The 12,871-nt window shown below is 48.4% G+C and overlaps 1 protein-coding gene across 4 annotated transcripts in view; it reads left to right on the top strand.

Moving 5' to 3' along the window:
• The window catches only part of PTPRA (protein tyrosine phosphatase receptor type A), a 199,335-nt gene that overhangs the window by 148,157 nt on the left and 38,307 nt on the right, over window positions 1–12,871 (top strand). For all 4 annotated transcript variants that reach the window (XM_054990372.1, XM_054990369.1, XM_054990371.1 and 1 more), the window contains 3 exons: window positions 7,094–7,178; window positions 9,958–10,031; window positions 11,580–11,716. In XM_054990372.1, coding sequence (XP_054846347.1) covers window positions 7,094–7,178; window positions 9,958–10,031; window positions 11,580–11,716 — 296 coding nt within the window. The remainder of the gene's footprint in view (window positions 1–7,093; window positions 7,179–9,957; window positions 10,032–11,579; window positions 11,717–12,871) is intronic.

The following is a 12,871-nucleotide window of genomic DNA, read 5'->3' as shown; positions in this document are numbered from 1 at the left end:
TATCCCTTGTTCTCACAGTAACCCTTGGGTAGGTTAAGCGGAGTGAATGTCTGGCCCAAGACCACTCAATGTGCTCGAGTCAAGATCCAAACCGAAATCTGTCATCTACATGCAACACTCTGTTCCAGAGGTCCTCAATCTTGTGGAATCTATGAACACTTTTTGAATTTGGGGACAAAGTAGTGGGTGCCATCATAAAACGGCTCCCACAGGGGCTGGGTCCAGTCACGAAAAAGTTGGAAGTTCTACAAAACGTTAGCAGGTTCCAAGCCGAGCAATCTCCTATTGGCGGGAGGTGGTGGGGAAATTTGTTCAAGGCAGATTAGTTGAAACTGTGTTAAAGATAAAATTATTAAGCACATCAAAGAACAAAGCCTGCCGAGGGGGAAATCAGCATGGCTTCGGCAAAGGGGAAGTTCTCCCTCAGCTTTTTGGAGTTCTTTCAGCCCGTTAATAAGCATGACAATACAGATGATCCAAGTAGACATTCTCTTGGATCCAGAGATGCACAAGCTGAAATAGACTCAGTACAGTTCTATGTATTGTCGAAGGCTTTCACGGCCGGAGAACGATGGCTGTTGTGGGTTTTCCGGGCTGTATTGCCGTGGTCTTGGCATTGTAGTTCCTGATGTTTCGCCGGCAGCAGATGCCAGCCACAGCTGCTGGCGAAACATCAGGAACTACAATGCCAAGACCACGGCAATACAGCCCGGAAAACCCACAACAGCCATCAGTACAGTTCTGCTTGTCCAAGACCTTGTGCAGCCTGGAGCTTTCCTCCAGTCCCTATATACATTATACTGCCTGGAAATTGGTTCCAGAAGTGGAAATAACAATAACAACAACAACTGCGCTTATATACTGCTCTTCTAGACAGATCAGTGCCTCACCCAGAGCGGTGAACAAGTTAACGCTATCATCCCCGCAATACAGCTGGGGCTGAGAGAAGGTGCCACGTTTAGCTTAGTGCAAGCAGCTATCAGAGTTTCTTCCTTGTGTTTCTGCTTGTAGGTGGGAATTTTGTGCTGGATCCAACTTGTTATATTCTTGGACTTTTAAAAGGACTTTCAAAAGCTGGGGGGTGCAGATTGGGTGATAGAAGAGAGCCAGAGGCTATTGCAGTCCTGGGCGCTTGCTCGGCATCCGCATTTTGAGATACTACATTTGAAGCTGTGCCTCTTAAGCAATAACACAAGTACATTTCTTGCTGCTTTTGCTATCTCGGTTTTGAGGCTTTCGTTGCTCGTGCATGAATTCTTGTATTGTGTCATTTTCTTGTACTTCTGCTCAGTCTCCCTTTATTTGAAAGTGTTTGCAAGAAGTTAGCAACTCTGTGTGTGTACATGCACATATGAAGGAAGGAGCCAATGGAAATGACAGAGATACCTTACCGTTGTCAGTTTTTGAACGGGTCTGCTTGACAGCGATGAGTTGCTGTTGGTTTTGGCCCTTCCTGATCTGTGCTCACTGCTAAATGTCAATGCAGCCTTTTCAACCAAAATATCCCAACGGAACACACCTGGTAGTGTATTTCCCTGTTCCCACACTCCGCCCAAGCAATGTGGTCTGCGGCCGAGTAACATTGCAGAGGAAGCAGAGAGCCTGTGTCAGTTGGCTGCGTGGTGGTTCTCATGTCTGCGTTGGGCAAGGGTGGGGGGAACTCCCCTCCCTGAACCTCCCGTTCTGTTTAGAAAAACAAACAAGCCCGTTCTTCATAAGCTTGGTGTCGATTGCAGGAAAGCAACGTGAAGGGATGCATTCCTCAGGATCATGTAATAGTAGCTGGTGGAAGGTTTTACATCAGAGGAAGTTCAGGAAATCCAGGTTTCATTTTCAGCCTCCGTACACACATCCAAGCGGGAAGGAACGTGGGCCAAATCTAGACCTGCAAGTTCATATTTAGAAAGAGTAACTCCCCTTGTTGCTTCTGGCAACAATCTCTAGGCAGCCAAGCAGGGAATCTTCAAAAAATACTCTTCTCTGTTCTAGATCCGCAGAGAGTTAATGTGCGTTTAGACGAGCAGGCTAGCAAAAGGTGGAAAAGGCCCCGGCCTGGTGGAATACTCTCCCAGTTGAGATACGGGCCCTGCAAGACCTGTTACAGTTCCGCCGGGCTTGTAAAACGGAGATGTTCCACTGGGCCTTCGGTTGAGTTCCAGCAAATTGTCCTCTGCCTGTTTCCCACGTCCTGCACTCCCATCAGTGGCCGCCCCGGTTTTGCGCCCCAGCTGTATCTATACCGTTTAGATATTTATCGTAGCCTGCATTGTTTATGGCACCAGTTTTGTACTCTGCATTGTACTGAGCTTTTAAATATTGTTTAGATGGTTGTTTATGATTTTTAATGTACATAGTTTTCTTTTGTAGTGAGCTGCCTTGAGCCTGTTCACAGGGAGGGCTGGGGTATAAATCTGATAAAGAAATAAAATTGTTTGTGACTAGTAACTTCTGTGGAGTTATTTGCAGGCTGGATAGTAGTGGCTTTGGTATGTCTTACCTGTTTCCTATCTACACAATGCATAAATAATCTTCCTTATTCCTTGGCTGCCTCCCGGCCTTTGTATAGAAAAGGAGAGGCAGAAACTCTTTTTTTCTGCCCATGTCTAGAACTACTGGGCTTTCCTGAGCTTCAGCTAATATCACATCACATGTGCTTTTTCCTTAATTCATAGAATAGTTTTTAGATGTAGGTGATGCTTGAGAATCTGGGCATGTTCCTTCCTGTGAGGAAGGAAGGAAGAGGAAGACTCCTGTATTCTGCACAAATGTGTGAAGTGGATGCTTTGTCCATTTCTAAAGTGCACTACGATACCTATCTTTAATGTAATTTATGCAGTTCCTTTGCAGTTGGTGAATTTGAGCCCTTTGTGGCTAGATGGCTTATAAATGGTTTTTAAAAACGAAAAGAAAGCCAGGGGTCATTTCGTAGAAAAAGAGCTGGAGGAACTTATTAGCATAACTCATTAGCATATACCACGCCCCTTGCCATCACCGGAAGTGTGTCGTTAGCATAACTGATTTGCACCCCCTGACATCACCTATCCTGGCTGTTTTGGACCCAATCCTGGCCATTCAGGGCCAAAATTGGGCCCAAAATGGCAAAAAGGGGCTGAAAATGGCCGAAAAGGGGCCCAAAATGGTCAGGATTGGGCTGCTGCTGAGTGGGAGAGGGATCCACCACCCATCAGAGGCCTGATCTGGGCTGTTTCGGCCCCAATCCAGGCTGAAACGGGCCCAAAATGGTCGAGAGTCAGGTGGGCGGGGCCACTTGATATGTGACCTCTTTGGGGAACTGCCGGAACTGCATTCCTGTGCGTCCCCCCTCGAAATGAACCCTGAATAAAGCAATAAACCCATACCAATTCCTCCCCCAACTATGTAAATGTGTAATAAAGAGAAACAATTGGGGTTAAGATTTTCGTAATATATTTACTCTATAACTTAGCTTTATAACCCAACTCGCTGAGACTCCAAGCGGATTACAGAATATAAACTGATGTGATTAAACACCACGAGAAAGGCAACAATACAATAGGCCTAGGAACAGAACTTGAGTAGATTGGAGCAGTTGAGGAGGGTGCCTTTGTAATGGAATAGGGTTGTCGTCTGCTTCAAAGATTTTTGTAGGAGTCGTCTTGCGTTCACTGCATTTTCTTCTAATCCGCCTCCTGCGTTGTTTACAGTAGCTCTTGCCTTGATCAGTTGTTCACATTGTTTTCTAATTCGATAATCCTAGTCCTACTGCCCTGTTCATTGATGGTCTCGTGGTATCTGATTGTATTGTTTCATATACCAAGAATGGAGAAGATTAAAAAGGGGGATTTTCGGTCAGGGGATTTCAGAGGTTGGGTGTCAACTCCCCAGAGCAGTTCTTACCTTGCAGTGGGAACAGTCTTGGCTTCTGAGGGATGGGAAATGGAGCCAGGCCTAGCCTAGAGCTCTGAGATGTCAGGGAGGAATATGTAGTCGCCCACATGTTTTTGGTAGCCTGCTATTGCCTCACACCTGTAAGTAGGGTTCCCAGGTGCTTGCCGGTGGCGGGCAAACTCCTGGAGTTTTGCCTCCTTGCCCACCGAGTTGCCAGTGATTGCTGGGAGGTGGCAAGCTCCTGGAGGTTGCCTGCCAGGGGCAGGCACCTCAGGAACACACGCCGCACCTGACCTCCTAGCAGGCGCGGTGATGTCACTCCCGGAAGTAACGTCGTCCTGCCAGCCGCGGGAGCACTCCCGTGCTTTGTTTGTGGCCTGAAACGGGCAGAGCTGGCCCTGCAAAGAGCACAGGGGTACGCATGCGGCCGACGCAATGACATCACTTCTGGGAGCGGCATCATTGCCCAGGCGCCGGCGTGCTTGTGTGAAAGCACACCACGCTGATGGCGCGAGGTAAGTGCTCGGCCCCTCTCCCTCCCGCCAGGAGGGTATGAGGACCTGGCAGCCCTACTTGTAAGGAAACCACTTCCTGCACCGAGGCAGCAGCACATACGTCTGTTGGCAGTCAGTGGGTGAGAGAGGGCCATAGATAAGCCTGAGGCTTCCACAGCAACCTGGCCAGGGGATGCATCTGGCCAAGAGATGTGGGGCTTCAGGGGTTTTTTTTCCACCTTCCCTTACTCATGCATCCGAGTCAAGGAGTTAAACCTTTTCCCACTGCAACCGTTAACCGCAGGCAGGAAGCTGAACGGTGAGCTCCCAGCTGCCCTCCGTACCGTCCCTCCTTTGCTTTCTGCTTGCTCTTGCTCCCCTCCCCCTTTTTCTACTACAGACGTTGCTAGTTGCAAGGTAGAAAGCTGGCAGCCCTCAAGGGCACAAGCAGAGAGCCTGCAGCTCATTTGTAAACCTGTTGCATATTTCAACGGACGGGATATGTGCTCTGTATGCACCAGCAGTGTCTGCTGTGCATTTGCAAAAGAATAGCTTGTGGCCTGCTCCCTGCCTCGCCTTCTTGTGCAAAAATCATGCAGGAAAAACATGGACGCCGAACAAGCTGAAGTCTGCCCTGAACAGTTTTCCATTGTAGAGCTTCGCTGCGTAACGCTGGCTTGCTGGGAAATAAAAACTTCCTGTAAAAAGAAACCTCTTGAGAGATTAATCCTCAGGCAGCTCAGACTTCCAAGTTCCAATGTCTCACTGGAATGTGTCAGATACAAAGCCAAATTCCTTCCCTGGGAGAAAAATCCCATATGGGATGTTCTAATTTAAGGGGGAAAAAACCCTTGCCCAACTTCCCCCCCTTGGTTTTAGTTCATCTAGCTTCCTTGGTTTTTGGATTGCATAACATGGATACACTTTTGGGGGTGTTCCAATGGAGGTAGTGATGGCCACAAGTATAGATAGTTTTACAAGGAGCTCAGACAAATTTTTGGAGGAGTTGTCCATCAATGGCTACTAGCCATGGTGACTGAAGTGAGCCTCCATCTTCTCTGCCCTGTTAAGGCAGCGGAGAAGGCGGCGCGGGCCCCACAGGAGCTGGCTCCGGGCTTCCCCGCTGCCCAGATGGCCACTAAGGCGGAGAAGGAGCCAGCTCTGGGCTTCCCTGCCACCCAGCTGGCTGCTGCGGCAGTGGAGGAGGTGGTGCGGGCCCTGCAGGAGCCAGCTCCAGGCTTCTCTGCTGCCCAGCTGACCGTTGCGGCTGCAGAGGAGCCAGCTCCAGCCCTTCCCAACCATTAATTGGCCGCTGCGAGGCCCTTCCTACCCCTCAAATGGCCACTATGGAAGAGCCAGCTCCGGCCCTTCCCGCCTCTCAAATGGCCACTGCAGTGGCGGAGGAAGCCCTTCTTGCCCCTCAAATGGTCACCACGGTGGCCATTTGAGTGGCAGGAAGGGCCTGAGAAGGCAGCTCTGGCCTGCCCAGCTGGCCGCTGCGGTGGCAGAGAAGGTATTGCAGGCCCCACAGGAGCCGGCTCTGTGCTTCCCTGCTGCCTAGCTGGCCGCTACAGCAGCAGAGAAGGTGGCACAGGGCCCACAGGAGCCATCTCTGCATTTCTCCACCATCCCGCAGGCTGCTGCGGCAGTGGAGGAGGTGGCTCCGGGCTTCCCCACTGCCCTATAGGCTGCTAAGACAGTGGAGAAGGCAGCATGGGCCCCACAGAAGCTGGCTCTGGGCTTTTCTGCTGCCCAGCTGGCTGCTAAGGCAGTGGAGAAGGCGGCGCGGGCCCGGAAGGAGCCAACTCCGTGCTTCCCCACCGCCCAGCTTGTCATCTTCCTGGCTCCACGGCCAGGTAAGTCAGGGGGTTGGGTGGGGGTGCAGAGGAGGGGGGAGTAATTGGGGGGGCTGGGGGGGCTGGAAGACAGGCAGCTTCCCCCCCTTACTTTGGCATGCTCCAAATCTTTATGGAGCATACCGAAGCTTTGGCTTTCAGGGTATTACAGATCATTTTCCCGTTTTAAGTAAACACGAAGCAGGAATTTTTTTCCAGGTGCACACCCCTACATGGAACTGGCACAACTTTGATCAGTCCATACCTGAAGAAGATGTTTCCATCGAAACGTGGTTTATAACCAGGAGCACATTGATTATGTGTTATTGTGGATTAGATTGGATATAAGAAATTATATTTGATGTGAATGTTGTCAGTAAATGATATTTATTTTGGATTGCATATGACCAGCTGCATTGATTGTGTGAACAGTAGATTACATATGCCTTTACGAGTCGTTGATAGGATTGATACTAACTTACTAGATACTTACATGATGACTACTTACCCTATGCATTGTTTGTAATTTTCCAATTACACAATTGTAATTATTGTTAGTCTTACATTTAACACCGTCGTCCTTTTTTTTTTTTGTAGATAACTCTTTTAAGTGGTTAGGGCATCTTAATACAGCTCTTCCGGTATGTAAATAGTGGAGAGGAGAGCCGTATATAATGTCCTGAGCTCTGTGGAGGGGAAGTGGGATAAACAAGTACTGGAAGGGACAGACATGTACAGCGGAGCAACCAGCACGTGTCCTGAGCTCTACTTGTGGAATAATTTCTAATACTAGGCCAGAATTCTCCAAATGCTGATTAGGGGGACATCGAAAGTGTTTTGCATGGCTATTCTTGCTGTTCTTTTAAACCATCAACCGTTTCCTTTCTCTTTCCCTAGATGAGACACCCATCATAGCTGTCATGGTGGCCTTATCCTCCTTGCTAGTCATTGTATTTATTATTATTGTCCTGTACATGTTAAGGTAAGTATTGTTCAGTAAAACTCTTGGACTTCCCTTACTGGGCATGGGATAGCATGGGTGGATGAGTGTGTGTGTTCCTTCAAACTTCAGTCTCCTTTGAAGTGTGGTGAGAGAACAGCCGTGCCTTTGAGAAGCAGGAGCAGCAAGAGGACTTGCTATGAGACAGGTTGCTCTGAAATATGAGAGGAGAAGAGAGTTGGCACGCAAGTTCTTAGCCTGCTCGCATCAGCGGGGAGAAAAGAACTGGGTCTGAGCACTGGGATACAAGCTTTGCGTGCAGAATGTGCCGAGTTCCGCTCCTGGCCTTGGCGGTCAAGAGTTCTCGGGCGGCAAGCATGAGGGCGAGAGACCCTTCTATGCCTGACACCATAGAGAGCCATTTCCCATCAGAGTAAACAAAGAGCATTGGGCTGCATGGATCTGTTCAGTATAACGTTCTTGTCCAGTGCAGTCACAGTTATCAGCTGTGAAGCGGGGGTGCTTGCCTGCAGCGGAGGCCAAGATTCTGCATGCAGGGACATTTCCTTGCTTTTCATTCATGGAGAGTTGATGTTTTGAATCCGTGTTATGATTTGAGGGAGTATATATAGAAAGGAGAACAACAGAAACAAGCACTGGTAACAAGGGGGAGGAAATTCCACCGTGATTGTCTAACTGCAAGCAATAAGAAACTTGTCGAAGGCTTTCACGGCCGGAGAACGATGGTTGTTGTGGGTTTTCCGGGCTGTATTGCCGTGGTCTTGGCGTTGTAGTTCCTGACGTTTCACCAGCAGCAGTGACTGGCATCTTCAGAGGTGTAGCACCAAAAGACAGAGATCTCTCTGAGACACACAGTGTTACAGTGTCTCAGTGTCACAGTCACTGTGACACTGAGAGATCGCTGTCTTTTGGTGCTACGTCTCTGAAGATGCCAGTCACAGCAACTGGCGAAACGTCAGGAACTACAATGCCAAGACCACGGCCATACAGCCCGGAAAATCCACAACAACCAATAAGAAACTTGGATCACACAATATCTTATTCACACATCACTGTTCAAAAGCAGAAATATACAATCATTAATATTTATCAAGCTCAAAAGGTTCCATAGTAGTCAGCCTCCATAAATACTCCTAAAGCGCCAATTTAAAGTGCTCAGTGAATAAATATATTACTTTACCCATAAATACATACATAGACAATAAGAGGATAAATATATATAAAAGACATTATTCACATGGACCTGATACGGCACATTCAAAACCCCGAAAGGTAAGACCATTAGTAATCAATTGACATAGTTCATTGAAGACGTCATAGGTAAGTCCATAAGTAATCAATATTGCAACAGTTTAGTCCTTTGTGTATTTATGGATGTATTAATAATATATTTATGAATAAGATATTGTGTGATCAAGTTTCTTATTGCTTGTATTTAGACAGTCACGCTGAAATTGTTTTCCCCTTGTTATCAGTCATTTTTTCCCCCTTATTACCAATGATTTGAGGAAGGGCAGGGTGGGTCCCCTCAAGACAGGACTCGGGGGCAGGCAGAGATTTCATCTCTGCTGTGGGCTTAGATGATTTTGCATTCTAACTACTCAGTCTCATCAGTTGCAAAATGGAGATGATGAGGTTTTCCTCCTGAACTTTGTGTAGTGTGCCATCTGCCTCAACTTGCTTCGGTTGAGTGATTTTTCTGACTTAACGGCTTGGAAGATGGTGCAGTGTAGCATGAGCAGGGCTCATTTTGAGGGGGAACGCACAGGAACGCAGCTCCAGCAGTTCCCCAAAGAGGTCACATGACAGGTGACCCCGCCCACCTGATTCTCAGCCATTTGGGGCCAGTTTCAGCCTGGATTGGGGCCAAAATGGCCCGATCGGGCCTCTGATTGATGGTGAACCACTCTCCTGCTCAGCAGCGGCCCAATCCCGACCATTTTGGGCCCCTTTTCAGCCATTTTCAGCCCCTTTCTGCCATTTGGGGCCCAATTTTGGCCCTGAATGGCCAGGATTGGGTCCAAAACAGCCAGGATAGGTGATGTCAGGGGGCGTGGCAGATGCAAATCAGTTATGCTAATAACACACTTCCGATGATGGCAAGGGGCGTGGCATATGCGAATGCATTGTGCTAATTAGTCCCTCCAGCTCTTTTTCTACGAAATGACCCCTGAGCATGAGTTTGAGCAGGACGCCATTGTTTCAGTTCTCACCCAGGAGGCCGTAGGCAAGCCACTCCGATCTTGGCCTTACCCCCCTCGTATGATCTGAAGGTTTTTTTTTATAGCAACATGTAGCATTTGTATAGCACGTTCAGGTTTTTTAAAAATAGAACCATCTCAACTAGTTTTCCATTCAGACTCCCCAAACTGTGGAAGTGGATAACAATAAATACGATCTTGTCTCAGAATACAATGTAAAAAAAATTGACATTCAAAAATGTAAATACAGACTCTGAAAAACAGACCTGATGAGAGAAAGTCCCTCTGCTGTTGCCAAAGTATGCGCAAAAAGACCCCCTGCCACATGCGGCAAACATCTGGCACATGTTGTGGAACGTGTGTGTGTTTTGGCAACAGCCGGCAAGGCACAGGTTTAATAACACTGCTCTTTCTTTGCACTGTAACTATCCTTGCAGTGTAGTATTGTCATCTTCTGGCTCTGGACATTGCAGAACGTTGTGTTTTGTGTCCCCGATGAACTCTGTCGTACGGGAAGAGAAATCTGCTCTTGAAAAGTAGGTTGGGGATCTCAGAGATCGGCTTGCTTCAGCTGACTTTCTGAATTCTATTGCTCACAGATTCAAGAAATACAAGCAAGCCGGGAGTCATTCCAACTCCTTTCACTTGTCCAATGGCCGGACAGATGACATGGGTGAGTCTGCACTTCCTTCTCCCATAATATAAGCTAGAATCTGACAACGTGGTTTCCCTGGCCCTCCCACCTTAGAAATCAGGGGGCTGTAACAGGCCTTTCCAATAGCAGCTACATCAGTGCTCCTGACCTAAGAGGCCGGATGGATCAGCTACGTGGCATTTTCCTGGGAGCTGGTTGTTGAATTGGGGTGGGCATTGCATACCTGTCTCCTCCCCCTGCCCCCCTTTTACACAGGAGAGACTTTGGTTTGGATTGTCACCTAGGTCACCTGTTACCTGGCCTACATATCTGAACAAGAATGTGATAGAAAATATTGAGAGGAGTTGTTAAACCAGAAGATTTCTAATCGTGTTCTTCTGGATCATTTCATTCATTTGATTTTTTTTGTCCGCTCTCCCCATGGCAGGCTCTCAGAGTGGAGTAACAACCAAGTTAAAGCACTTTAAAACATACATAAAACACACAAAACCATACAACGATAAAACTCAGTTCATACCAATAAAACTCAAGATGGCGGCCCCCAAAATACGCCCTGCCCCATTAACATGCAAGAGGCTGGAGATGGAGAGAGCAGCCAATCTGGTGGAAAGCTGAGAGGGGGTCACAATACCCCCCACCCTAGACAGGATTCAAATGTAGTGTGGGTGGGGGAGGGCAGGGCTCCAGTACAGAAGAGCCCCAGTTTCTCCTAGGGGAAAGGGCTTTGTTTTCCGGAGCACCTTTCGCTCTCTGGCACAAGGGTTTTCTTTCAGTTTGCAGCAAAGAGGGTTCTTCTCTCTCCAATGTTTGCACCTGCTAAAACTGCAAGACCTTTCTATGGAGGCGCATGGAACAGTGACTCAGTGTGCCCTCTCTGAGCTCCTTCCAGGCGGGTGTTTGTTGACTGAGATCTCACCTTCCCCCCTGAAAGAGGATGTGCTTTCTGCCTTGGTGGTTTTCAGTCCCTACAAATAACTTTTCCTTGGTTTTAATGCCCAACCGAAGGAATTTCTATTGGAAGCATCCGGCCAGTTTAACCAGTAGAGGTGCCAATAGCTAACTTCTGTTGGGAGACCCTAGGAAATACAGGCAGTCATATCAAATGCCTCCTGTTATTATTTCAGCAGGGGCGCATGTAAAGGGAGGCTTGTATATTTTGAGGGCATGGGGGGTGCAGGCAGAATACACTGTAGGGTCCTCGTCAGGGGTGGGAGGCAGTTTTACGGCTCTCCAGAATATTGTCCTGGAGTGTAGCACTTTTTCTTATAGTAGTGAAAGGCAGCCATTCGTTTGTGTGACAGAAGGAAGAAGGGGCCACTCAGGGAAAGTTAACCCTTCTGCCTGCCTTTGGCATTCCCAGCCATTGAAAATGAAGCCCGAATCTCTCTGCAAAGCTGTATCCTGGCTGCACTAGAATGCCAAAGAATTTTGGGGAACCCGCCGATTCCCATCTAACTACAGAAACAGGCAGATAACCCAGCTTGCATCCCAGGTTGCAGAGCGTCCTTGGCTCACTGTTTTGGAGCAAGATAAAGGCCACGTTCCTCTTCCATGTGTTTGATGCAGAGCCCCAGAGCATGCCGCTGCTTGCCAGGTCTCCAAGTACTAACCGGAAGTACCCGCCGCTGCCTGTCGACAAGCTGGAAGAGGAGATTAACCGGCGAATGGCGGATGACAACAAGCTCTTTCGCGAGGAGTTCAATGTGGGTGGCTCGCTAATCAATTTCTCCCCCTCTCCATTCATTCCTGCCAGGCTGGGCTTTGTTACTTCGGTAAACGAAAGGGTGTGTTTACCAAGGTGGAATGCCAGTTAGAGCAAGTCAAGCCCAAACCAGTCCAGGCAGCCTGCTTCCGAGGCTTTTTTTTTTGGGAAACCGCCATTTCTCCAGAGAGCTCGAAAGGAAGCCACACTCTGATGCAGCAAAGATAACTTAGCTGTGGTTACCAGGGAAAGTTAACAGCTCTATCTGAGCTGAGCTAATTCTGAAAGCCAATTCGAAATGCAGGCTTGACTTGCCCAAAAGCTTAAGGCAGCTGTGCCCTTCATAAAGAAGCTGGGGATGGGCATGGGGCAAGCGAGTGCCCTTCTCCGCCTTGGTAATGATATTCTGTCTGCCCGCCTGATCTTCTTGATAAACCGGAGTAATGTTTTTACATTTGCAGCTTACATTTTAAAATCTCGACGGGGATGGGGGCGGGTGTTGCCTTTTCTGCTCAGATGTTAGCAGCTGGTTCCCTGCCATGCCCCGCCCGGTCCCGCCCCCATCAAGCCCGTCTTAGATCAACAAGGCTGCCGGCTTACCCTTATTTGACCTTGTTCCTTGGGCCCCTTTCCAGGCTTTCTCACACCCGCTTCCTGTTTTCCTGGTCAGAATCTCTTCCGGCGTTATTAATTTAAACCCAGGCAACACTTGAGAGCTAATTGCAAATTTATGAGAGTTCTGTGTCTGAACCCCACTGCTCCATGTTGATCTGCCTGCCTGCAGGAGGAGATACAACGGGCTGATAGCGCAAGGCTATAAACAGAGTTTGTGCTGTGAAGGAGCTGGCTTGGGATGGGGTCAGATTCATACACTTAGAGGAGGCCAGTGTTGGATGTGTGTGTCTGTTCACAAAAGAGGTTCTTCCCCCCCCCCAACTCTTTGCTTTTGTTTTAAGCACCTGTCAGATGGTGCCGGGAGAACATATGTGGTTGAAATGGTCAACTCAGTGGTTTATTAGTAAGCGTAAGAACAGCCTTGCTGGATTGCGCCCGTGTCCATCTAGTCCAGCATTCCATCTCCCACAGTGGCCAACTTAACTCTGGAGGATTCTCCTCCTTTGGAGGTCTTTAAGCAGAGGCTAGATGGCCATCTGAT

The sequence above is a fragment of the Eublepharis macularius genome, chromosome 10 (genome assembly GCF_028583425.1).
Source record: "Eublepharis macularius isolate TG4126 chromosome 10, MPM_Emac_v1.0, whole genome shotgun sequence".
In the NCBI taxonomy this organism is placed as follows: domain Eukaryota; kingdom Metazoa; phylum Chordata; class Lepidosauria; order Squamata; family Eublepharidae; genus Eublepharis; species Eublepharis macularius.
This window is presented reverse-complemented; position numbering and strand designations above follow the sequence as displayed.